Raw genomic sequence first — 27,617 nt, 5'->3', positions numbered from 1 at the left:
ATCATCTCTCCCTTCCTCTCCCCCACCCCAATTCTTCTTTCTTTCCCTCCCTGCCATCCCCTTGTGCAGCAGAACCCCACTGACCCTCTCACTGCGAGACTGGCAGACCTCTGCTCCGAGGCCTCCAAAAACAGCGGCAGCGCTCAGTGATGCGGCAGAGGGAAGGCCGTGAAGCAGCCCGTTCAGAGCATTGCCACCGCTGCTGCTTTAGGTGGCCTTGGAGTGGAGGTATGTCAGGTCTTACCGGGGTGGGGGTTGCTGAATCGAGTCTGATTTTTTCAGCAAATCGGGCAGGGATGGAGTCAAGGGGGGGGGGGCTTCGGGGGTTGATCAACTAGGGCTTTTAGGAGCATCTTTAAAAATCATGCTAGGGCTTATTTTCAAGGAAACAGGGTAGCTAAGTCAGCAAATTAGCACCACCACGAACAGCCGCTCTACGGCAAAGCTTAAATGCTGTCATTAGAAGCCCAACAGTATTCAATAAGGCACGCCCTGACATTTTCGGCACCCAAGACCCGCCCATGAAAAACCCCCTTTGCAGTTACGCACTAGAACGCTTAGGCCCCCAGCTGCTATTTTTCTCCCATTTTGAGCATTCTACCCTCTTAATGGTTCAAATTGCTTAGGCTTCAAGCACACACAGGCCGCACTCATGCTAACATCTGGTAACAAAGATGGAAGGGAAGATCAGGTGCTTACCTCGATAATCTTTCTCATACACACCACAAGAGAGAGGTACAGAAGGGAGGGAGGAAGGTGGCATGAACTTGGGACTTTGGATGGAAGGACAGAGGAAGGGAGGGAAAGAGATTTTGAGATGGGGGAGGAAATGGGTGTCTGAATGATGGTGTACATATTGTTGGACATGGTGGTTGGAGAGAAGTGAGGTAGATGAAAGGGAGAAATGTTAGGTGTGGCGGTGGAGAGGGAACAGTGGGACAGATGGAAATGGATGCAAAAGGGAGGAATGTTGGACATGGTGGTAGATGCAGCATGGTGCTGGAGGGATGACATGGTAGGCAGGGGTGAAAGATGCTGCACAGGGTCCGGGGGATGAGAGAGGGAGAAATGTTGGGCGTGAAACAACTCTGCGGAAATAGTGTCAAAAGTCTCATTCAATTCTTTTTTCATTTTCTGTAAGTACTTGAAGTTTTGTTTTTGTGTTAAATGCATATATACCCATATCACATCAAAAATTGTGTCTCAAACCCTCTTCTCTACCATTGCAGCTCTTTATAAATTTTAGATCAAACGTTTAGGATAAAATGGCTCCTTGTTTTAAAAAGGTTACAGACCCCTGCACTAGAGGGGATTTTATAAGAGGCTGTTAATACCAGCATTTTTGTTTGTTCCTGTCACCTAAAACTAGGCAGCACCTTACAGAAATACCTTCCAAGTGCACATCATACCTGAGGCTTGCTGGCCCAGCACTGGGAACAGCTGTGGCTTTGTGGTAGGAAAAAGTCTACACAGGTTTACCATTTGCACTTCAAAAGAAAACAGAACAAACAAAGAAACCCAGGAGAGCTGGTTTTATACATGATGGACTCAGCTAATGAAATTCCACAAACTTCTCAAGGGCTTTTGGGATCTGGTTTTGGTATTGGAGGTCATGTACTCTAACTGCCCGTGCAGCCAGGCACTTCAGACTCAGCTTCATTTGAGTTTTGAGCAGGATCTCCGACACTCCTGTGGTGCTCTTGTCTAGAGGCGTTTTCTTGTGTTTGTTGGTCATGTCCGTGTGGGCACCAGCTTCCACCAGGCTTATAATGATGGCATGCAGAGTCAGGAAGTCACTGATAGGACGGTTATATTGCACGATGATGTGGAGAGCACTGTTGCCCTCCTGGTCCACAGCATTCACATCTGCACCACAGTCTAGTAGGAGCTTGGTGACCAGTGCATTAGGAAAGCTGCAGACATCATTGGTGTGGAAGTCGTCCACTGGCGTGTTGGAATTGACAGCCAGGTGCAACAGGCTGGAACCATGACGAGTCCTGGGATCCAGCTGGATAAGTTTGTAGATCTGCTTATTAATGCTGGCCTGCTCCTCAGGTCTGCTCTGGGTTTTGGTGGAGATACACAGCAAGTAAAGAAAGGTATAGATGTTGCACTCATAATTGTCCAGAGCTGTGTGTACTTCAGCGTCAGGGGTGTTCTCAATCCTTGATGTCCCCCTCTCTATCTCCACAACACTGCATCTCAGCACGCTTTCAATGTCCTTTGTTTTGACTGGTTCATTCAAGTGGATCATCTGAGAGAAGACCTGAGCAAACCTCAAGAGATCCTTGTGGGTATTCCGGTTCCCTTTCTGTCTTAAATGCAAAGCGTGAAGCCACAGCTTGATGCACTGCTCAAACTCCATGTTATCTGCGTAAACTGCGCCACGGTAAATTATTGGATGAGACACATCAATATTGTCAGAACCCAAAATACGTTCCCGAACAATAAGTCCTTCCATATGTAGGGCATCTGTGTCATGAACAATGGAGTCCAGTTCATGAGGAGTTTGGCATTCACGTCTATTCCCATACGCTTCAACAGGTGCGAGGACAGATTTCTGCAAGATATTCTCAGAATCCCTGTACCTTTCTAGCATAGCCAAGTACAAATACTGGTACGTCTTCATGATGTTATAGTTTTCTCTATCATTGGCAAATGAAGCCCCCAGGAGTTCCAAAGCTTCAATCCTACTGAGGGTGTCGCAGTCTGGGTGGGACAGCAGCAATTCTACCACACTGGCTTTGCAGCTTTCGGCTGCCACTTTCAAAGGTGTCATCCCATGACCGTTCATCACCATGGCCGCCTTCCACTTCATCAGTTCCTTCACAATATCTAGGTGTCCTGCTTCTGCAGCAAAGTGAAGTGCAGTGGCACCACAGTGGGCTTTGGCATTGGGATCGGCGTGCTGTTCTAAAAGGTATTTCACCACATCTGTATGACCTTTATATGCTGCAATCATGAGGCAGGTGTTGTCATACTTATTAGCAATGCTGATGTTAGCATGGTTTTCCACCAGGTATTTTACAATGTCCAGCCTGCCATCAAAGCATGCCGCTCTCAGTGGAGTTGAGTTTGTGACTGTGGTATGGTTGACATTGGCTCCATGACTAACCAGCAGCTTGACAACCTCAAAGTGGCCAGCTCCAGCTGCACACCAAAGCGCTGTGGCACCATCAATAACATAACTGCGGATGGAAAAGACAAGCATGCTGTTAGTTCCATGGAGTGGAGGAGCAACGGGTTAAATCCTACTGCCGCTCTTTCTGCTCTTGGGCAAGTCACTTAATCTTGTAATCTCTCCAAGGACAGGAAATCACCTACTGTACCTCTAGTGTAACCCACCCACTGAAGATAAAAAAAGGAGTGAGCTAAATCCAAAATCCATTCCCTCCCTTATGACACAACAGAACGCTCAATGTAGAGGTATGCGAGGAGCATGAATTTCCGTGGAACAGATGCGCCATAAAACAGGAGGGACGTTGTAGAAATAAGTCTATCACAGAAGCAATAATAGAAGAATGTAAACGATAATATTCTTGCAAAAATCATTAATACTCCTATTTTCTTTCCTTTCAAAGACCAGTGCTAAGCCTCAAGTGACTGCTACCTCTCACTTTCCCAGGTACTTGGATTTGCATTTTAGATTTCGTTGTTCACTTTTTTGAAATCCGAGTTCAAGTGATCCAGACTGGCTAGTGTTGGAAGACATAAAACTAGGCTCAATTGACCAGCTTAAGAATGTTTTTTTTTCCATTTATTAACCCTCCACTATACATCTATGGAAATCTTTTGGATGGAGGAGGGGAGAGAGGAAGGAAAGAGCTCTGCTGTTAGGCTAATTTTCATCACATTTGCCCATTTAAAGCATGACAACAGCACAAACAGCTGAAGAGATCATCAGGACCCCCATGCAGGGAACCTGTCACCAGGAGTGGGATCCCTAGGATAGTAGACTTGGGGGTGGGTCAGTAGAGTGGGCAGACCTGATGGGCTATGGCCCTTATCTGCCGTCATCTTCTATGTTTCTATGACACACTAAAACGTGAAATAGGAATACAGAACAGAAGCAACGATGAATTGTGCAAAGACTTCTTTAATATAAGGATTACAGCCATAATATAAATGAGCACGCTCTGACATGCAATGTGGGAAAATACAAGCAAATAAAGATGTAAAAATGCAGCTACAAAAGGAAGCAAGCATCACAGAGAGGTCTGTCCCACAAGAGCATTCACGGCCAAGTTCCGATACCTTCCCTTCGAACAAGACATGCTCAACGATATCTGGCACAGAGGCAGCTATCCTTAGAAGCAGATTTTACCCTTTCTGTAAAATTCCTTGGTACTTCGGCTGATGCAATTCTTGTCTCTTTCACCTCCACTGGGAGGCAGTTCCATGCATCCACCACCTTTCGGCAAAGAAATATTCCCAAGTCCATCCCCTTCCGCTCCCATGTGTGCCCAAGCATTTTATAGCTTTTCTCATTGTCCATCTGTTTGGCCACTTGAAGACCATCAGATACCAACATCCCAGGTGTACTACTACTTATCACTTATATAGCGCTGTACATTTTGACATTTATAGACGGTCCCTGCTCAGAAGAGTCTGGAGTTGGCAGTTGAAGAGAAGAACACAGATAGGAGGGACTTACCAGCTGAGCAGAGCTCATGGGAGAAGAGAGAGTGAGAGGCAGCTGAGTGAGTGCATTTGGATTCCTGCGGCTAAAAGTGCATGAGTCAGTATTTTCTTTTAGTATTAAGGCTCGGATTCTCTAAATGGCGCCATTGTCGGCTGCCACCTTAAGAGCAGATGCCGATCACATGTCAATCATGCGTTTCTGCTATAGGTAGGCCAGAGTTTTCAAGCCTCTACCTTTGACGTGAATCATGCCTACGTAGGCGCTTTACGGCAACCAATGCCACTTCCAGCATTAGCCACTCCTAAAGCGGCTTTAGGTGCTCTAAAGCACCTATGTAGGCATGATTCCAGTGCTAATTTTTTAGGTGTCTTGAAAATCATTTTAAAACGTCTTTTAAATGGCATTTTTCATTAGCTCTGTCCTTTTACCCCCAACCTCCAGGATGTCAACACTATTAGAGTTTTGGTATCATCTACAAAAGAGGCAAACTTTCCCAACCCTTCTGCAATATCACTTCCCAAAAAGATTAAAAACCAGGCCAAGGACCAATCCTTGCAGCAATCACTGAGCCCATTTAACACTACCCTGTCACTTCCCAATCAAGTAGTTTCTAACCCAGCTGCCACTTTAGCGATCATATCAACAGCCAATGCTTGCTGAAAATGTGAAGTGGTCAAGAGCTCCACACTCAACCATCTCAGAAATTCATTGGGACCTCTAACGAAGATATCTAAAGTTTGGGGGCATGGTCTCAACTAAGTCCAGAGTTAGGGATCCCTGTTTTTGTATCTGCGGAAGATGTCAAGTGGGGATGCTCCTTGAAGCTGACATGGAATCACCCAAATCTGCATATCATACATCTAAGGGGCCTTTTACTAAGGCGCGCTAGCCATATTAGCCCCCTCTGATTCTGGAGTCTGTTGTAGGGGAAAACACCCTCCAGGGTTTCAAGACTAAGCTGGACAAGTTCCTGTTAAACTTGGACGTGCGCAGGTGAGACTGGACTCATTTAAAGCACTGGTCTTTGACCTGGGGGACACTGGTCTGACCCAGCTGCAGCAATTCTTATGTTCTTTCTCAACCCAAACCAAAAGGATGGCAAAAATCAAACAGGGTTTCTGGAAGTAATCATTAATTTAATTTAAGCGATTCATAAACATTATCTATGACTATGCATTGGTGGCTGTCGGTCACACTCCACAACAACATTTCAGAACATTTTACTGCTTTGGACAATCACCTTCCTCTGATCAAAAATGTCTCAAAAAACACATTTTTCAAGGGTATTTGGATTTAGCTCACATTCAAATGTAGTAAATATTGCCTTATCCCCAAAGGTGTTATAATCTGTTCAATTACTGGTATCCTATCAAAACTATCCTTTAAAAATCTTAACTGAGCATAGTACAATAAACATTTTCAAATTTTCAGTGTTATACACAAATAGAAACATGTTTATATGAGAGGAAGTGACATTTGAAAAGGCTATCTAGATGTGGAGCTCTGCCAAGTCCAGAAAACATCTGCAGCTTTGGCCTCCCCTCTCCCAGCAGAAACGTAACAGACCATGGCGCCACAAAGAAATCAGGGAATTTACGAGACTTTATACACACAGCAGGACTGGCTCAATGAGATCTGGATGGTACAGAGGGAAACGTGGCGGGCAGTGACCATATGCAGCCAAGGTTGGAAAATGAGAACTGTGGTAAATCTACAGCTCAGGCTTAGTGTGAATGAACAGAGCTGCAGTAAGAGAGAAGCAAAATGCTAACAGAGCTGAGAGGAGATGACAGAGATCAGCAGGTTCCTGGAGGAGCAGATGGAGACAACAGGCACCTTGGAGACCAGAACAAGGGAACCAAAGAAGAGCAAAGCAAGTTGGCTTAGAGAATGACACGAGAACAGAATTTGTCCCCATCCCCACGGATTACCATGAGGAACCATCCCGTGTCATTCTTTAGTGTCCATCTCAACCTCAGTCCTTCTACACCAGCATTCTTCAATGCTAGGCTTGAGGGTCAGTGGCTGGAAACCATTCCCTTGTCATTCTTTAGCATCCATCTCAACCTCAGTCCTTCCACACTAGCATTCTTCAAAGCGAGGCTTGAGGGTCAGTGGCTGGAAACCGTCTCATGCCATTCTTTAGTGTCCATCTCAACCTCAGTCCTTCTACACCAGCATTCTTCAATGCAAGGCTTGAGGGTCAGTGGCTGGGCCCATTCATACTCTGATTCTTCGCTCTCTCCTTAAAGAATGACATGGGGATGGTTTTCTGCATTTAACCGTGGGGATGTGGGCAAATTCGGTCCCCATATCAGTCTCTACTTAAAAAGCAGCAGTTAGTGCATCTGAGAAATGCTATCAGTAAGGCGTGGCATGCTTCAAACATTCAGAAATTCACCACCAAGGATTCCAACTTGATGACTGGCAACTGGGTTAAAGACAAGGGATCATAGAGGGTACTCCTTGTCTCCTCCTACTCCTGACCTTCTTTCTTTTGACACCAATAAGTGGCTGTATAAGAAAAGATATGCATGGGAACAAGCGCATCAGTAGGTGTTCCTAAGGAGCCACAGAAGAAAACTCAGCAGTTGGTTTGAATGTTGAGCGCTGCATTCTTGACAGCAAAACTAAAAGAAGACAAAGCAGGGAGAACAAACAAGGTTTGAAAAGAAGCTGTAGAGGGTGGATTTTTGTTGTTCTTTTGGATTGGGCAGGTGGGGGATAGGATGTCACTTTCCCTGAAGTATGGGCCTACGAGAAGGGGTAAGATATAGGCTGTTGTAGGAAGGAAAGGGTGATGAGGAAAAGAGCGCTTTGCAGTGTGGTTGCATGGCAGGAGGTGGGAGGGTACAAGTAGGAAGGGAGAAGCAGAGGTTACCGCAATTCCCACTGCAACTCCTTATAACCGTGGGCAAATCACTTAAACCTCCACTGCTCCAGATACAAAACTTCAAACTGTGAACCCACTAGGGACGGGTTGTACTGCATTAAGGCACTAAATCAAATGCATTGCTCTTACCCTAAGGCAAAGAGAAAGGGAGAAAGGGAGACTGCAATAATCAACAGACAGAGCGGAGACTGGCAATGATTGATATTAAAATAACAGGCAAAAGACGAACACCTCGCTTTGAGATACAGATCAAATAACAGAAGGCAAGGGAGACGACATCCTTTCAACCAATGACAAAAGTCTTTATTCAACCACATTGGTTGAAAGGACATCTCTCTTGTCTTCTATGGTTTGATTTTAAAATGATTCAACACTAAAGGGCTGAAAAAGACAGATGTTCCAACAGGCAGAACGTTTGCCAGTTGAAGAAGAAGATTGTGGAAGGTATAGTAAGGGATGGACCCAAGATGAAGATCTATTAAGACAGCTTCACAAAATAAGAAAAGATTAAGATAAAGACACTCCAAGAATCAAGAAGCATTAGGAAAGAAGGGATAAGCCACCACCTTCAAAGGCCAAGAGCTACTTAGCACTAGCGAGCAGAATACACTAAAGAAACTTATATTTTGAGCAAGGGGATAATGTAAGGAAGCTGCTTGCATATCTGAGGCAGCCAAGATAAAATGTACAAGGGCTAACATTCAGGAAAAAAAAAAGAGTGGCTAAACTGGTAGCAATCAGGGAAAGATTATCTCAAGTCTGTGAAACCTTGTACAAGGATGTGGTCAAGGAAATGGAGAGAGTTTGTTACTGTTCACGGTATGTTGTCTCGGGCAAACTTTTCAAAACAAAGTAGCATGTACATGCGATTGGGTTTTTGTACATTGCAGTACAAAGTAATGCAATAAAAATATTTTCATATGACAAACAACAAACTACAACTGAACGCCTCTAAGACCGAACTCTTATGGATCAGGAAAAAAAACACCAAATACACACGCCCAACACTATCATGGGACTCCACTCTACTAACGGCAACAGATCAAGTACGCAGCCTAGGAGTAACCTTAGACGGACACATATCCCAAGTAGTCTCTACCTCCGCCAACTGAGAAGGATCAAACCCTACATCTCCATACCTGACCTAGCCCAACTCCTCTACGCATATGTCCTCTCCAGAATGGATTACTGCAACTCCCTATTTAATGGAATAACCAAAAAAGATCTCAAGCACCTCCAACAGGTCCAAAATGCAGCTATCCGCCTCCTACACAGCCTCAACTACCATGATCCCATCTCCCCAGCACTCCACGCTGAACACTGGCTCCCAATTAGCCGACGCTGTGCATTCAAGGCCCTGGCAATAGCACACAAAAGAATTTATGCCACCACCCCCTCCTACATAAAATCCAAGCTACCCATCTACATCCCCACCCGCACCCTCCGCTCAGAAATGAAGATACGCCTATGCATTACCCCCGGAAGGTCCCTCCTCTCAGAAACCGCGCGCAATTGCTCCTACAGCCACTTCATTCCCCAACTCTAGAATCAACTCCCCCCTCAACTCGGGCTACAGAACTCACTAATAACATTCCGGAAAATGGTAAAGACCCTCCTCTTCAACTAAAGGTCACCCTCAGTCTACACCCAAACCCCTGAAACCCCACCTTTACCCTTCTTTCTCCATTCTAATCTTCTGCATAGTCCACTCTCAGCCTATACTCAAATAACTTGTATCTAAACTAAACTACTTATATTTAACTTACTGTTCTTAATTTGCTGTATAGTCCCTATATCTAAACTGCTGCACAGTCTCGTATGTCCAAGTATTTAAAACTACTGTATAATCTTGTATGTCCAATTCACTCCATTGTGAATGTTTACTTGTAAACCGTTCTGAGCTACTGGGAGGACGGGATAAAAATCTAAATAAATATGTTCTGCTTTAGGATTTCAATAAAAGCCTCCCCACTGAGTACCCTACAGCAGAGAGCCTAAATGCAGGAGAGAATGCGTGAAGGGTGACAAGAGCTTTTCCACGAGGTAGTAAATGTGAATTTTGGTCCCCTGCCTATGGGTAATGCAAGGGTTGTCAGCTAGTAGTATTAAAAAATAGCCTCCAGTCTAGAGGGAATTAGCCACAAAAAGGCATAAAAAAGAGAAATGATGTATGTGGTAAAGGATGTCAGGATAAAATAGTCATTAAAATCACAGGCAATTCTTTGTCCGAAAAAGGGATAAAATTAGGGAGAGCATCTCTGTATATCAACATACAAATGAATAAGCACTTTCAACTGACAATTTAAGTTTTACAGACCACCGACTAACGGGGGTAGGCAATTCCAGTCCTTGAAAGCCACAGACAGGTCAGGTTTTCAGGATATCCACCATGAATATATATGAGATGAATTTGCATGCACTGCCTCCTTGAGATGCAAATCTATCTCATGCATATTTATTCTGGATATCCTGAAAACCTGACCTGTCTGTGGCTCTTGAGGACCAAATTGCCTATCCCTACACTAGGCTATTCCTCAGACTTGACAATTACAGGGTGATTGCGCACTTGGTCCACAAAGATCAGACAAGGTAGTGGGTAGTGGATTACATCTAATCTAATCTGTAGCTCAGTGGAAGGGAATACCATGTCTTCTCCTCTCCATCAATGCTTTTGAGCTTCGTTAAGGTAGATTGGAAGTCTATGTTTACAACTCTGGAGAGGACTGGACTAGGGTTCAATTTTAGGGCTTGGGTCCAGGCCTTCTAGAGGCACCCTAAAGCATAGGTTTCCATTGGACAGAGGGACAAGACCCCCCCCCCCCCCATCTTTTATGAACAAGGCAAATGTAGACAAAGGGCTTGGAAATTAACGGAGCAGATAATAGAGCAATTCTAGCTGATGACTCTTAACAGTGAGACAACCACATATCTCCCCGACCATATCAATCTGAGAAGTGAAGGACTAGACTATTGCAATCCAAAATGAATATTAGCAACTCATAGTTTAAAAGTTAACCTGTTAGGAGAGCTTACGTAGCATTTGTTACAAATCAATTTTTGGTTTGTCATCTGGAACCTCCCAAATAAGGTCACAAACAAAGTTTCTGTTTACATTTCCTTCCGCTAAATTATGTTGTTACAAAAGATTTCTGGAGAGAACTCTCTCTTTTCAAGCTGCCAAATTGAATGATTGGTTTGGCAGAATTATGCTAGGATTATGCTTGATTTTAGAAAACTATTGAAGACCCAACTGTTTGAAAAATTTGTATCCTAACTGGTTGTTTCATTTAATAATTCTATGCGTCCGTCATGCAATGTATCTTCTTTTAAATTGTATTTTACTGTATGGTCGGCTCTTATTTGTTGCAATCCACGTAGAACCATTCTTTTAAAGTGCATTTTTCTTTTAAATCATATTTTCTACTGTAGGACCAATTCTTATGTATTGTATTCTGTTTTGAATTGTTTTTTTTCCTTTTAAATTGTACTCTCCACTGTATGACTTGGGCTTATTTGTTGTAAACCACCTAGAACCATTTTAGGTTAGGTGGTATATAAAGATAAAATTATTATTATTATAAAAGTGGAGCTCAAATAATTGATTGACAAATCAAGGCCGTTTCATTAGAACTATGAGGCACTGAGCTGAGCAAGAAGTTAAGATAGGTGGGATGGATAAGTACATTGGCTTGAATTAATATAGTAGCATTGTCCTTGCGTCTTTATTTCAAAGACTGCCAAGCCCGATTCCTTAGGCTACCTTTTGAACTATACAAAGCTTTGCCTCCCCTCACCCACCAAGAGTCTCAAGAGGGGTGCAATTTCATAGGAGGGATCAGGAAGTGGTTGAGGGTCCCTAATCTTAAAAGGCAGCTCAGTTGAGAGCCCAATGGCAATGAGATACGACCACAGCTTGGATGATGATTAAACAGGGCATCCTTAGGGGACGAACATTAGCATTTAAGTGTTTGGGAGGAGGGAAAAAGATAAGTACATATTGGAACTCAGATGGCTGGAATACATGTAGACAGATGCATAGATGCAGAGTTGTCTAAAAAAAATTAAATGAAAAAATATATATACAGTATGCTTATATTGCCCTCTGTGAATATAAAAGTACATATGGACCCCCAAGACCTCCCATCTCCTGCAAGTACATTTCCTGTCTCAGCCTATAAAAATATTCAGTTAATGGAACTTTCTGCGCTTGGGAAAAGGAGCAGTGCTGGGGATAGCAGGAGGTGAGAGAAATAAATAGGAAAGAAGGTGGTGGAGACAAATGATGGAATTCAAAAATGTGTTGGGGAAAAAGAGAATCCTTAAACAGAAACAGAATGTTATCAAAACAGAAAATACATAAAAGATTTTATATGGTACCCACTTTCTTCTAAAACTTTTCCTACCATTGCTTTTTTGACAATCCGATTTTGGGAGGAGGCGGGTCTTTTCAGCAAGTGGTTTTAAGACTAACCCCCTTTTAACAAAGTCATGCTAGCGGCTGCTGCTATGGTAATCATTCTGATGTCCATAGGGAATTAATGGGCATCAGAGTGTTTGCTGCGTGGCTTTGTAAAAGTGTTGGGGGGGGGGGGGGGGTTTAAGTGTCTGAGCTACAACAAATACTACTGGGCTATGATAGGAATAAGCATGGACACAAGCATAAAATGCTGATAAAGGCACTGCAACTGTTAAAGGCTGGCTTTTAGCCCTGCTGTTCAAGTGCGTTATGAATTAGGGCTGCATTCTGATTACAATTTTAATTGGAATTAAAGGTATGTTATTTATTTTTTCCTACTGCAGCTCCTTTGTGACTCTGGGCAATGGAGGGTTAAGAGAGAAAAAAAATAAGCATATCTTTAATTGCATGATTAATTAATTGAAGACATCAAAAATAGCAAACAAGATTCTAAGAATTCTTAGGAAATGGAAGGTAAATAAGACGACTATTATAATGTCTCTGTATCGACCTCACCTTGTGTTCAATTTTGGTCACTGTATGTCAAAAAAGCTAGAGCAGAATTAGAAAAGGTTCAAAGAGCAAGCAAAACGATCAAGGGGATGGCAAGACTGAAGAGGTTGGGGAGAGAGAAAGCTAACGGGTGGCCTTTATCTGCCATCATATTTCTATGAGAAGTGTAGAAAGGGTCAAAGTGAATGGATTGGAGATCCTGGGCACTAGAGAATGAGCAGGGAACGCCAGCTCCATCTCCAACCCCTAAGTGGCAGCGAGAAAGCTTTTGTTTTGGTTCCCTGCAAAGAAGGGGTTAACGTCACAGGGTTTGAAAAAGAAAGCCCTGTTCCTGTTTCTATGAGAGAGGTGTAGAAAGGGTCAAAGTGATTGGATTTGAGATCCTGGGCACTAGAGAATGAGCAGGGAGCACAAGCTCCGTCCTCAACCCCTAAGTGGCAGCGAGAAAGCCTTTGTTTTGGTTCCCCCCAAGAGAGGGTTAGTGTTGTAGGGTTTGAAAAAGAAGGCCCCGTTCCTGTTTCTATGAGAGAGGTATAGAAAGGGTCAAAGTGAATTTATTTGAGATCCTGGGCACTAGAGAATGAGCAGGGAGAGCCAGCTCCGTCCTCAACTCCTAAGTGGCAGCAAGAAAGCCTTTGTTTTGGTTCCCCCCAAGAGAGGGTTAGTGTTGTAGGGTATGAAAAAGAAGGCCCCATTCCTGTTTCTATGAGAGAGGTGTAGAAAGGATCAAAGTGAATGAATTGGAGATCCTGGACACTAGAGAATGAGCAGGGGGTGCCGCTCTGTCCTCAATCCCCAATGTGGCAGCGAGAAAGCCTGTTTTTGTTCCCCCTAAGAGGAGGTTAGCATCGCAGGGTTTGAAAAAGAAGAACCCCATTCCTGTTCCTATGAGAGAGGTGTAGAAAGGGTCAAAGTGAATTCATAGGCACTAGAGAATAAGTATGGGGCGCCAGCTCCGTCCTCAACACTTAAGTGGCAGTGAGAAAGACTTTGTTTTGGTTCCCCCCAAAGAGGGGGTTAGCATTGCAGGGTTTGAAAAAAAGAAGGCCCCGTTCCCGTTTCTATGAGAGAGGTGTAGAAAGGGTCAAAGTGAATGGATTGGAGATCCTGGGCAGTAGAGAATGAGCAGGGGACGCCAGCTCCGTCCTCAACCCCTAAGGGGCAGCGAGAAAGCCTTTGTTTTGCTTCCCCCTCCAAGAGGGGGTTAGCGTGGCAGGGTTTGAAAAAGAAGGCCGAGGTCCTGGGCGTACCCGTCGAAGCGGACGGTGCCGGTCTGGCGCGTGTCGGCGCGGTAATGCTCGAGCAGCAGGCGCACCACCTTGCCATGGCCGTTGCGGGCGGCGATGATGAGCGGGGTGGAGCGCTGGCCGCCCTGGGCGCTGGCGTAGGCCAGCAGCCAGCGGATCTCGGCGTCGGTGCGGTTGAGCAGCAGCGCGGCCAGCGTCAGCACCCGGCCCTCGCTCGCCGCCTTATACACGTAGCCGGCCAGGCTCTCCAGCGCCATCCCGGGGCCCCATGCAGACGCCGAGGCCAGCTTCGCCCCCGTCCTCTTCCGGCTTCCGGCGGCGGCCGGAAGGCGGAGGGCGGGGCTTCGCGCGCACGTCCGGGACACGCGTGAGCTCGACGCTACGACGTTCGTGCCAGAACGCAGAGCCAAGGCATCCGGCTTTAAGCGCGGGTAAAACCCGGATGCGTCTTGCTTGCACCTGATGATGCCCAAGGCTCCTGCCTAGGCGCCTTTCAAACCCTAGCCCACCTTTCACACGACCGGCGGATGTAGTGAAGCTTTGAGTTCTCTCAGGGCACTTCTGGGATGTTGCACAATTTGGATTTCCCATTGCCTTTGACACGTGGGGTTTATTTATTCTGGATAAACCGCATTTCCCACCAAATGGATCAATAAAAATCCAGTATTATAGGACAGGAACACCAGGAAATTGGAGCAGAGTGAAACAGAATCAAACGATTTACACAGGGGAAAGCAACAGAAAAGAAGGTCTTTGGGGCCAGGGAGTCCTTCAAACTGAGATTGTTGATCATTATTTATTGTCTTTTAATTGGTTTATCTCAAAATTGAGTAGCGAATAAAGGTTAAGATTATTTCTCTTGCTTTTATTTCTATCTACCAGCAAGAAGCTTAAGATTGGCTAGAGGCCAGGAAAACAGCGATGCGGTGGGGCCATTTGGGGGGACCTTAGAGCCCTCCCATCTCTATGTCACGTGTGTAAACTCTTCGGAGCCCAAAGCCGGACGGAAACGACTACAATCCCCAGCGAGCCCTTCGCCGGAAGCGCCCCTGCCGTCTCCGAGGCAACCGCTCAGGCGCGCGCCAGGAGGGCCGAGATGCCGACGGGCGCAGTTCGGCGCAGGGCCGTGGCGGCTCCGGCGCAGTCGCGGTAGGGGCCCCGCGCGCTGCCTCCGCCACGCGGCTGCCTCGCGACCTCCGCCGCCCTCACTCACCGCTTTCCTTGTCTCTCTCTTTCGCAGGCCCGGCCCGCCGTCGCCAGGGAGCCTCCGCCGCCGCCGCCTCTTCCACCGGGACCTGTGGCTCTGCTTCACCCTTCAGAACTGGCTCCTCGACTTCGGCCGCCCCATTGCCATGGTGAGGCGCAGGGCAGGCTCATGAATATGCATGAGAGCATCTGCATGCCCCGCCTCCTGCCAGAGCATGCGCACAAAGACCCCGTCAAGGGGCATCTTTCCTTTGAGCATCTCGTTTTTCCTCTAAGCTCTATGCAGCAGGAACCATGGAGAGTGAGCAGGGATGCAGTGGGGGAGATGGAAAAGAGGGGGCCCAGGCTGAGAGAGTGCAGGGGGGAGCCGGTTCTGTTTATGGGATTCTGATTCTCTGGGAAAGTATTCTCCAAGGGATGGGGTAGACTTTTAGACTCCCATCAACTGAAAAAAAAACAATTTGACAAATATTTGCATTTTGCTGATTGTCCAGCTCTTTTTAGTGTAAACCGCCTAGAACTTTTGGTTATGGCGGTATAAAAGAATAAAGTTATTATTATTACATACTTTACATTTTCAGTTTATAGTCCACAAAACATACTCAGTTCATTGCAGATCACAATAACAGAAGACCAGAACCCTACATCCAGGAATCCGCTATAATAAAACCCTTAGCGCGCATGCACACTTCAAACTCTGTGTTCCGTGCTCCCGCATGCGGCGGTTTCTTTATCGGCCTCCGTTCTCATGCACATACACGGCAATGGCTTCCCCCCTCCCACACCCTAGCCAGCCTGCACCTTGACGAATGCAAAATGTCCAGGCCTCTAGGGGTCAAGGCACTGCTGCCAGGCGCATAGACAGGGACTAGCAGGGTTTCCCCAGCCTGAGGCTGGACCAGCAGCAGCCGCAGTTTCATCAAACAGTCGCGGGGCATTTGCTAGGCCAGCCCACTTTGATAATGCGAGGCGGATTGGCCTAGCAAAAGTTCCGAGGCTGCCTGGTCTAGCAGATGCTGGATAGGGGGAGCAGGGAAGGGGTGCTGCTTGACGGGGGGAGGTAAAAGGAAGGGAGAAGGGCTGTTAGCACTTGTTAATGTAACAGGCTAAAAACTAATTACAATATAAAACTCTTTATCCTCTGTTAAAAAAAAATCATCCCACTTTTTTTAAAAGGAAGTCTTAAGCAGCATACAGAATATTAGATAATCTTAAAAAGAGCAAACTTATGAAAAAGGAGAGTTCCAGAATTAGATTGCTTGATAGATCCACGTCATCAGCCTCCTCTTCCTCATTTAAGGAAGTCGGCAGCTGGAGCAGAGTAGGAGAAAGTAGGTACTTACAAGGGGCACACTGTGAATGGTAGGGGCTAGAACAGGTGGGCAGTGGTGTTTCCTGAGTATGAGCAGAGGCAGGGCGTGGCCCAGATTCAATAAACTGCGCCCAACCAGTGCCTAACTTAAGTTGAAAATGCCATTTAAAAGCACCTAAAACACTGCACTGGAATTGCACCTGCAGAGGTGTTTTACTTCTCTTTCTTCTTCCCCTCTTGAAGTCAGTCAATTTGTACCTTTGCTTAATCTTTTGTAAACCGCATAGAGCTTCACAGTATTGCGGTATATAAGCTGTTATTATTATTATTATTTTACAATGCCTAAGGCCATTGTAGGCATGGCTAACGCCAGAAGTGGCACCTCTCTCTATAGGCATGATTCACATGAAAGGTATGCGCTGGAAATGTAGTAGGCATCCATTTCCGGCACCTACCTTTCCCAGTGGCACAATTCTATAAACAGCGCGTTGTGATTGGTGGCCATTTTTTAAGGCAGTAGTCGTAGAATCCAGGCCTGAGTGTGGTTCTCAGCTGGATGCAGCGGCCTGCCTGGGCCTACTCTGTCAAGCCGTGATGCTGAAGTCCTGCTTCTCAGGTAATGGGGTTCCATGTCTATCTGGCTGCTTTATTCTCCTGCACCATGGGTTCTAGGCTAGAGCTTCTCTCGCTGTTGCTGGGCATGATGCTTTAGCTGGGTTCAAATGCTTCAGCAGCTGAATTTTTGTTATTTGTTTCAAGTGCTTCTGATACCAAAGGTTTGTTATGGTCAGGTATCAGCTGTTAGGGTTCTCTCTCTCAGTGCAGTGAAACATGCATACAAGTTGAGAGGTCAGCCAGGGAATAGAAGACAGACTAAAGCATCCTATTGCTGCTTTGGAGGCAAGAGATTTTTAGGGAATAATGCTATCTTGTCCCCAGATTGTCCTGCCCCTGGAGTTGTTTCCACTGAATAAGCCGAGTGCGGGGGACTATCTGCATATGGCCTATAACATCATCACGCCCTTCCTCCTCCTCAAGGTAACTTTATTAGCAAGTGATTGAAGATTGCAAAGCACAGCCCAGCCAGGACTCTGCCAGTTGCTTTTTACTTGGGGGTGGGGGGGGTTCTTGCAGTTCTTTTCTTTCTCTTAGTTTATTTGTAAATATATCAAAATTTGAAGTTTACCATAAATGATAAAGTGACATAGCTATGCTTTGTTACCGACTTACTTCCATCAAACCAACTGCTAGAAATGAAACTTTGCAAATTGTTCCCTGGATGCAGGCTTTTGGGGTAAAGGGTAAGGGGCCATGGGACTTGATCTACCGCTTTTTTGTGTGGTTTACATGGGGCAATGATGTGTCGCAAGGAGCTGCAGTGGGAATCAAACTCACAACATCAGAATGCTAAGACAGCTGCTCCAGCCCTGTGTCTCGTCTCTTGCATAGTACTGTAGCTAATAATCACCAATTCTGGTTCTGGATTACAGCTGATTGAGAGGTGTCCCCAGACCCTTCCACGCTCTGTGATTTACATCAGTATCATCACCTTTGTTATGGGTGCAAGTATCCACCTGGTGGGAGACTCTGTGAACCATCGCCTTATCTTCAGCGGGTACCAGCATCACCTGTCTGTCCGTGAGAATCCAATCATAAAAGACCTCAAGCCCAGGACACTGGTGAGAAAATCCTGGGACTCGTTGTGTGCCTGTCTGCTAGTGACTGCTTTTTGACACTGCCTCTGTTCAGTTCTCTGTCCTTTCTCTCTTCATTCTAACTCATTTCTCATCTATCTCTCTGCACTCCTGTTTAGTCCATTCTTTTCACAGTATCCTAAACCAAGCCTTGGACTTCCCCCTCAGTCTTCATGCCCCTCCTTTTCTCAGTAGAATGGGGAGAATTTACCCAGACTTGTCCTCTTTTTAGAGGATTGTCTGGGTGTCCAGAAGACTTTCAGCCCCATCTGGGGTATTCTTCCCTGTTCCCCATTTAACTCTGCTGCCGCTGAAACGTAATCTTCGGGCTGGCTGGCCAGTAACAGCAGCGAGATGAGCCTGCCCCGAAAACCTCTGTGGAGCAACTTCCTGTTCCCACAAAGGCAGGACACTCCAGGGAGGCGGCTTCTTGGGCAAGCCAACAGCAGCAGGCTCACTTTGCTGTTGCTGCTGGCCAGCCCGAAGATTTCATTTCGGCGAGGAGGTAGGCGGGGGTTGGAGGGAGAGAGAAAGAAAGAAATCTCGCTTGGGAAAGGGGTTGCAGGGAGGGAGGGAGAGAGAAAGAGAAGAAACCATGGGGGAGAGGGATTGTGGGGGGAGAGAAAAAAAGCACCTGAGGGGGAAGCACCTGAGGAAGGGGGTGGAGGGAGGGAAAGCAAGAAGCACTAAAAGTACAGAAGATGGGAAGGGGGACTTAGGAAATGGGTGAAAGGTGGGAGTGTTGGAGTGGGGTGGGCAGAGTAAAACTAATAGAAGGTGGACCCAGGGAAGGATGGGACGGGGTTATATGTTCTCTTTTTTAACTTCACAAATATGGTAACCCTAAGAATGGGTCAATAGCCACTTTCTGCCCCTCCCACCCATTTATGTGCATGAGCGGAGAGAGTGTTTCAGCAAAGTGAAATAAAACCTGGCTGTGATATGCCGATTGTGGCATTCTGAACTTGTGTCAGCACCACATATGAGAGGGGTGCGATGTCTTCATGCTGTGATTTTCCTTTCCAATGCAGATTGACTCCTTTGAACTGCTGTATTACTATGATGAGTATTTGGGTCACTGCATGTGGTGAGTTCCTCTCTGGACCAGAGTAAGTGTGTGCACAGAAGGCAGGCAGAGAAAGAGATGAGTCTGCCTAGGGTCCTCCTCTCTTCTTAAAGCATGTAACGTTTACAGTGAGTGCAAAAGAATGATGGCAAACGACCTCTCTCAGCATAAGCCATTGCAAAGTCTGCATTTGGGAAGTGCTGGGCAATGCACCCGTCTTGCTGAGGAACATTTCACCTCGCTCTCCCACAACCAAGAACTGAGAAACTGCTTCCCCCGTACAACACAATGCGAGCTTGCTAAGGGCTGGAAGTTATGAACAGATCTCCTTGTTCTCCCTACAGGTACGTTCCTTTTTTCCTCATTCTGTTCCTGTATTTCACGGGCTGCTTCACACGTGCTGTGGAGGAAAGCAGGATGCCTTTGTCTGCCTGGCTCCTGGTTGGGCCCAGTAGCCTCTATTACTGGTAAGCGAGTTACATCGATGTTAAAAATACATACAGGGAATGATTCTTCTGAAGGGCTGGCAGGTATCTCCATGGGAGAGTGGAGGAGCAGAGTCCTTATGCATCTGTTCCCCATGCAACCTTCAATGTCATGTCAAGTGAACTAACAATGTCGTAAGGAGGTGTCCCAGGAATTATAACATGGGATCCTGACTCTGCCCTTACAGGCCGATTACAGTAAGATAACCTGGAAATACCAATTCCATGTTCATAAAATAAGGGGAGGGAGGCTGGGGGTTTGATTGTTCCTGCAGAAAACCGGTTGTGTTTAAAAAGGTTTTATGCATGTTTTTATTGTTATATGCTGCACACAACGGAACAGATAGGGGCCCTTTTTCTAAAGCTTCACATCTGTCATCAGACATATTATTAAGTGCCAGGTGACTCAAGGTATACAAAGGACACGCAGCGTTTATCTTTGTCTTGCACTTAAGTTAATACAACTTAGTAAATAGGATTCTCTTCAGCCGATAACACAGAGGCAGGCGACACCTCAGTCTCATCAGCTTTAGTATCTTCCAATCTAACGAGCTCCATTCCAGGACTTAAAGGGAGCCCAAAATAATAATAATAATAACTTTATTTTTGTATACCGCCATACCCGGAAGAGTTCTAGGCGGTTCACATCAATTAAACAAGGTTACAAGTGGTTTACATCAGTTGACCGGGGTTACAAGCGGTTCAATAACAAATTGATCAAAGTTGCCAGGGGGGGTGAGGGAAGGATGTAGAGGGGAGAGGGGTTGTTAGATAGAAGGGGCGTTGGGATCCTGGTCTTGGAAGAGGCGGGTTTTAAGTAGTTTTCTAAAGCCGAGGTAGTTGGGGGCCTTGAGGGCCATTTGGGATAACCATGGGTTTAGCTTAGTGGCTTGGAAGGCTTGCAAAGATGTTTCCTGTGAGAGACGATGGTAAGAAAGGAGTGGATCATAGCTGTTGCTTTAACTTGTGTGTGAATTAGTTTTGGTTTTAGATTAGTTTTTTGTTTTCGAGGAGGATGGTTGAAGTAAAAGGCTGCGTAATTTACCTCACTGGGGATCCATCGTGAAGAAAAAAACTCCAAAAATAAAACCCACAAGATTACATTGTATATTCCAAAGCTAATAACTTTTTATTCTAGTAATTAGTATTATAGCAGCATTTGTCAAATCAGAAATAAATCAGTTTGGACATCTACAATGGAGAGAAAAAAACCTCATACATAAGAACATAAGAAATGCCTCTGCTGGGTCAGACCTGAGGTCCATGCGGCCCAACAGGTTCAGGACCTGTGCATTAATCTTCTACCTATACCCCTCTATCCCCTTTTCCAGCAGGAAATTGTCCAATCCTTTCTTAAACCCCAGTATCGTACTCTGTCCTATTTCGTCCTCTGGAAGTGCATTCCAGGTGTCCACCACACGTTGGGTAAAGAAAAACTTCCTAGCATTTGTTTTGAATCTGTCCCCTTCCAACTTTTCTGAATGCCCTCTTGTTCTTTTATTTTTCGAAAGTTTGAAGAGTCTGTCCCTCTCTACTCTCGCTATGCCCTTCATGATCTTGTAAGTCTCTAACATATCCCCTCTAAGTCTCCTCTTCTCCAGTGAAAAGAGACCCAGTTTCTCCAATCTCTCAGCGTATGAAAGGTTTTCCATCCCTTTTATCAGACGTGTAGCTCTCCTCTGATCCCTCTCGAGTAACGCCATATCCTTCTTAAGGAACGGCGACCAGTACTGGACGCAGTACTCCAGATGCGGGCGCACCATCGCCCAATACAACGGCAGGATAACTTCTTTCTTTCTGGTTGTAATACCCTTCTTGATTATACCTAGCATTTTATTCGATCTCTTAGCGGCCGCTGCGCACTGTGCCGTCGGCTTCATTGTCATGTCCACCATTACCCCCAAGTCCCTTTCTTGGGTACTCTCATTCAATAAGATTCCTCCCATCGTGTAGTTGTGCCTCGGTTTTCTGCTTCCCACATGTAATACTTTACATTTCTCAACAGTGCCAGCATATTTCTGTAAGTATGGCGCAGCTTCTCTAAAGAAACTCTGCCAGAGCATGAGGTTTTATTCAGAAGGTGTCATAGTCTTAGACAATTCCCCTGGCTGTGAATATGTATCACCCTATTGGAGAGACCAACTGCCCATCTCAGTGTTCTTCAACCTTTTTACACCGATGGACCGGCGGAAATAAAATAATTATTTCGTGGACCAGCAAACTAATAAGACTGAAATTTTTAAAAACCCCATCGCTGCCCCGTCCCCGTGAGCTCAGTCTCGTTAACCATCTGATCACATCCGCACAAGCCTCAAATAGTTATGATTTTATATTGAACATATTTTATTAAAGTATAAAAAGAAACAATATTCTGTACAATTGTCATATGATAAATATAAATAATACAGGGCAAGGATCAACAAATCCCCCCTTCACATATATCCCCTCTACTATCAAAAAAACTGAATAAGCCAAATTATTACAGAATGCAACACAAATATCATGCTAACAGAATACTGCAGTCACACATGACAGGAATAGTGTTAGGGGAGTGCCCTCTGGTCTGAGAGAGCCCTAAGGCAGCTGGAAGCTAAAGAAGCACTGCCTGGGCTTTGCAGTCCCCAGTTATGTCTCTAGCAGGATACATATTTCAAATCTGATATATTCTAATGACAAGATAGAAATAAAATTATTTTTTTCTACCTTTTGTCGTCTCTGGTTTCTGCTTTCATCGTCTTTTCACTCTCTTCCATCCAGCATCTGCCCCTTCCATCTACTGTGTCCTCTCCCCCTCCCATATGGTATCTGCGTTCTTTCTATGCCCCTCTCTCCTACACCAGATCTAGCATCTTTGTCCCTCTTTCCTTATTTCTCATCTGACCCCCCTTTCCCAGCATCAATCTCTCTCTACTTTGTCATTCCTCTGTCTCTCCCCTTTCCCTCATCTGATCTCTCCATTCTATCCTAACTCCTTCCCCTCCTCTAATCTCCCTGCCATCTGTTTCCTTCCAATTTTCCTCCTCCCCTGTCCAGCAGTACCTTCTCCCTTTCCTCCTCCCCTTATCCAACAGTAACTCTCGTCCCTTCTTCCCTTCCCTTGTCCAAGAGTACCCCTTCTCCAGCAAATGTTTCCTCTATGTATGCTAGCGGCAGCTCTGTGTGCTTTTAAGTTCGGCACACAGCTGCTCCTAAGCAGTATTTTAGCCGCAGTTTCATGAGGCAGCCTCGGGGCCTTTGGTAGGCCGGCCCACATCGCATCATCGAAGCAGGCCGGCCTAGCAAAGGCCCCGAGGCTGTCTCATGAAACCACGGCTAAAATACTGCTTAGGGGCAGCTGTGTGCCGAAGTTAAAAGCACACAGAGCTGCCGCTGCTGGTCTGGGGGTGCGGAGACAAAGGCAGGAGCAGGAGACATTGGCAAGAGTCCCGGTGGTGGAAGGCAGGAGTCCCGGCATAGCGACTGCACAGGAAGTTGCATGTCAGCTGATGCCGGCACCTTTTGTTGCAGCGGGGACCCGAATCCTTCACGGACCGGCAAGATTTTTTTTGCGGACCGGCACCGGTCCACGGACCAGCGGTTGAAGAACTGTGGCCTATCTAACCTTCTCTTAGTCCACGTCTCCATTCTTCTCTGGGGGCCCTGGATAGGCATAGCTTCTGGAACTTTCTTCTTCTTGAAGTTTCCATTCTTCACACGGGTACATCAGTATTAGTGCCTCAGCGCATTAGAATGGCATCACTTTATCAGTTCTTAGGTTCCCAGATGGAATGTTCAGCTGACTTGCATTTTCTTTCAGCACTGTCAAATAGCTCATTGTCTTTCCAGCACTGGTTGGTGTCCTTGAGAAACTTCACAGTAAAAAATCCACACACTCACATGCCACACATTAGCATCTCCCTACAATCCTATGGCACAATCTTGAATATGTATTTACAAGTCCCCTCAAACATATAATCAATCACTATTATAGGACTTGTGCATATCACCACTCTCCTTTATCTTTTGAAGGACGCCTCAGCCCCACCACTCCACCGCTGTGTTAATTCTTATTAGCGGGAAGAATTACGTGGCACTTCATCATTGGCTGTGCCTTTAAAGTTTTTTCATTTTTAGTATTGTGTTTTTATATCTTTATGTTTCACTTAATAAATAAAATTCTTTAAACATATATCTGTGTACTTAGCTTTTCCATCAGCCAACGCCTGGGAGTCTGACCCGACATGGCATGTTTCGCACCCAAAGTGCTGTATCAAGGGTCTCCCGAGAGCGTGCATGTCATCCGACTCTACATTAGCTTGTGAGAGCAAAAGAATTAACACTAATAAGAATTAACACAGCGGTGGAGTGGTGGGGCTGAGGCGTCCTTCAAAAGATAAAGGAGAGTGGTGATATGCACAAGTCCTATAATAGTGATTGATTACACATTAGCATCTCAGCATCTGAAACCAGTTTGTACAAGCCCCGTGACTTTAGCAACTCCAGCAAAATGCAGGAATAGGTCTCACAACCTGTAAAAGTCTCCCATTGGCTCCTGCCATCTATCTCATGATATTTCACTGCACAAAGTAACAAGAAAACCAGGGATACCAAGATTAATCAAAGAAAACATCCCCTATTCGTGTCGGATAAGCCCAGAACATTGGAGGAGGGGAGTACAAGCAGGGCAGTTGCTAACAAAAGGATGTTAGGGTGCCCTCCTCCCCAGCCTTGGCATCCAGGGTGGTCACTCAGGCCTAACAATGGCCCTAGATTGGAGAGAGAATACACAACAGAATATAAACCTGGCTCCCTTTCCATCACTAGCATTATTAAGCTGCCTCTCCACCCCAGAACTGATTGCATTGATGTTTGGAAGTAGTGCTGCCTGGATTTAGCTGCCTTGCTCAGTGATCTCCCTTCTTTCTTGCTCTAGGTACCTTGTGACAGAGGGACAGATTTTCATCCTGTTCATTTTCACATTCTTTGCCATGCTGGCCATCATCCTGCACCAGCGACGGAAGGGGTTTATCCTGGATAGTAATGGTCTCTTCCTTGTCTGCTCCTTCTGCATAGCCCTGCTACTAATTGCTCTCTGGATCTCCTGGTTGTGGAACGATACCATCCTTAGGAAGAAGTATCCTGGAGTCATCTACATTCCTGAGCCTTGGGCCTTCTATACCTTGTATATCAACACCTTACATTAGCTGTGGCTGATGGATGAGACTTTTATATCTATTCTGATCACTGAAAATAAATTTTAATAGATGAGAAGGCATAATGTGCTGGAGGAATTGTTTGCCTCTTTATGAGGATCCCATAGAATCTCCTTTATCTAAATTCTCTTTATATCAAGCAGCTAGCAAGTGAAAGGAATCCAGCAGACTCTCAGCTAACTGATGGGCCAGAAAGTGTTATCAATAATACCTGTAGAATTTGGGAGGCTATGGAAGGACTGGTAACTAACATCTTGATGAGTCTGCGCTCTAGTTCAGGCTGAGATGAGGGTTCCATTCCTAGCTCTGTTCTTTAGGACAAGGTTTCAGGGAAGTTACTGCATAACCATGACCAGAGTTAGAGCCCATGGTATAAAGGTCCAAAGAAGCCCTGGTGCTTGGCCTCATGCCAAAGAGTTTTGCTGTCATTATTCAAATAAGTTGGGAAGAAATAGAAAAATAGCCACAATTCTAGGTAGGTGCAACCAAAGCCTGCTTCTATTGCGCTGGCAGCAAAAGTCTAGTTTAGTCATGGGCGTTAAAGGGTAAGCAGAGCAATCAAAGAAGCACAAAAGACCCAAGTGCTGAGAAGAAGAAAAGTGTTTTCCTTTTAGAAAATAGGAACAGAGTGGTTGCTGGACTGGTGATCATTAAAACTCCTGGTGCTGTAAATCCAATAATTTCAGAACAGTGACCTTTTTGAAACTGAGCAGCATCCGTGGAACTGCCTCACATGGCTTCGGAACACTCCTATCGACTACTTGCATCTGAATTCAACCCTAGGTTTATAATCATCCAAATACTCACAGTGCAGTCTCTTCCACAGCTTTCTGCTCTTGCTTTCCCTTCTCTCTTGGCCAATGCATTTTTCCTGTTGGGTGTAGGGATCTCCAATGGTCTGGGAAGGGAGAACAGGTGAGGTGATGGGAGTATATGTGTTTCTTTTTTTTTTTTCTTTCAATGATTTTCAACTCGTCACCTTTTTGATGCAAAGTTGTGTTTAGACATCGCTTGTGTAAAGGAAGAAGATGTACAAGTTGAGGTTCTGCCTGGTAAGATGTTTCATTGTACATCTGGAACTAGATGCTCCTTTTACTTCAGCTTCATTTTCTCACTCACAGTTATCGCAAGCGAAAATCTTCTGCCATCCTGGGGATCACTTTTGTCACAGGGATTTATGGTTAGGTTAAACTATTACATTACATTACAGATTTCTATTCCGCCATTACTTTTCGGTTCAAAGTGGATTACAAAAAGAGTTATGGAAGAAGGGTTACAAAGTTAGATCAGAGATCGTTTCCAAGAGAGGGATAAGAAGGATCAGGGGATGGTAAGAAGGGGTATTCGTGGTATTAAGCTTTGGTTTCTACCTGTACATTGGAGCAGTCATTCAGAAGCTTCTTTCCTTCTACTAAGCAGCTTCCTTGAGAGCCACTGCAAGTTTGGATCATGCCCGGTTGGAGAGCCATGTTTATGCCTGCTGCAGATTTAGGCTTCCATTCTGGCACTAGGGAGCAGAATAGTGGGAAGGAAATATTTATCAGAGACCTGATCTCCAACCGAAGATCAGGCGGTTGGTTCAGTGATGCTGGTAGAATAGACAGCTGGCTCTTGGAAAATTTATGTTGGCTCTGATCTTGATACTAAGAAGGGATCAACGACAATCTTTCAACAAATAAACTTGTTTCATAATTTGGATATACTCTTCTGTTAATCAGTGGAGAAACTGAAAAGTGCAAGCCACAAACAGGGCCTCTTTGATCAAGCTGCACTGGAGGTTTTTAGCTCGGGCTGGCATGCATAGAATTCCTGTGAACGTTCCAGCACTTACTTTGCTGGTCTGTTCTCAAAGCCTCTAGTGCAGTTTGATTTAAAGGGGGAGGTGAGTCAGTTGAGGAAGTGAACAATACTTTAGTCCAGGGGTAGGGAACTCCGGTCCTCGAGAGCCGTATTCCAGTTGGGTTTTCAGGATTTCCCCAATGAATATGCAAGAGATCTATTTGCATGCACTGCTTTCAATACATATTCATTGGGGAAATCCTGAAAACCCGACTGGAGTACGGCTCTCGAGGACTGGAGTTCCCTACCCCTGCTTTAGTCAAATGGCACAGGGAAAAAGTGTTCTGTTTCTCCCCCTCCCCAATTGTTAGATACATTTTCAGCTCATTTAACATGTTTTATGTTGCAACAATTCTATTGATTGACTATGCAAGGAAAACAATAAAGATGCCATAAGAAGGCCACCATCTCATCATTGATGTAATATATCTGTCTCCCCATCCCTTCTAACTGCACCCTGATACCACAGAAAAAAAATATGAGTACCACTTCTTGCCAAAGCCTTGCTCTGAAAAGAGCAAAACAAAAAGAAACCAAATCAATATAACAGTCTGAATTATTAACAGTAAAAGAACAAGCAAGAGAACCTAAGGATGCAGCATCACAGGGCCTATATACCTCCATCCCAGACCCCAAAAACGCATCATGGTTAACAAGCAGAACAGCTGCAAACCCTCCCCAAGCCAGCATAATTCCTACCCCCACCCCACACCCAAATATAAGTTTCCTGGGGGGGATGTGGAGAGGGAAAAAAAATCAGGTAAACAAGACTGCAGTGATTGAGATTACAGCAGGTTCAAAGTCTGGCTGTGTGTTCTTTGTGAGAGGGTATGTAACTAAGGATCCCAAATTCTTCTTCCTTTTATATGTATCTCTGGCCTCCCAACCCATCAGTTCATAAATACTCATTCTCCACCCCCAACAAGAGGGAGAGCTATCTGAGGTCCACTCCTTCAAAATGGCCTTTTGACCCAGAGTCTAGCTCCTGTGCCCTGAATCCTGCAGGAGCCCATGAAACCCAACAAAAGGGCCTCCAGGAAAACATCCAGGCTACTACTACTATTATTTCTAC

The 27,617-nt window shown here is 45.4% G+C and overlaps 2 protein-coding genes across 2 annotated transcripts; one reads left to right on the top strand and one right to left on the bottom strand.

Annotated features, from left to right (window-relative positions):
- Positions 1-259: 259 nt before the first annotated feature.
- On the bottom strand, positions 260-14,154 carry FEM1B (fem-1 homolog B). The gene is made up of 2 exons (XM_033920105.1): positions 13,755-14,154; positions 260-3,188 (listed from the first exon to the last, which is right to left on the bottom strand). The coding sequence occupies exons 1-2, from the start codon at positions 14,006-14,008 to the stop codon at positions 1,553-1,555; spliced, it is 1,890 nt and encodes a 629-aa protein (XP_033775996.1). The 5' UTR covers positions 14,009-14,154; the 3' UTR covers positions 260-1,552.
- Positions 14,155-14,740: 586 nt separating this feature from the next.
- CLN6 (CLN6 transmembrane ER protein) lies at positions 14,741-24,768 on the top strand. The gene is made up of 7 exons (XM_033920106.1): positions 14,741-14,900; positions 14,992-15,106; positions 17,209-17,307; positions 17,760-17,948; positions 18,995-19,050; positions 19,374-19,496; positions 24,427-24,768. Exons 1-7 carry the CDS (start codon positions 14,848-14,850, stop codon positions 24,695-24,697), a joined length of 906 nt encoding a protein of 301 aa, XP_033775997.1. The 5' UTR covers positions 14,741-14,847; the 3' UTR covers positions 24,698-24,768.
- Positions 24,769-27,617: the final 2,849 nt, after the last annotated feature.

This window comes from Geotrypetes seraphini, chromosome 14, assembly GCF_902459505.1.
Source record: "Geotrypetes seraphini chromosome 14, aGeoSer1.1, whole genome shotgun sequence".
Taxonomy (NCBI): domain Eukaryota; kingdom Metazoa; phylum Chordata; class Amphibia; order Gymnophiona; family Dermophiidae; genus Geotrypetes; species Geotrypetes seraphini.
This window is presented reverse-complemented; position numbering and strand designations above follow the sequence as displayed.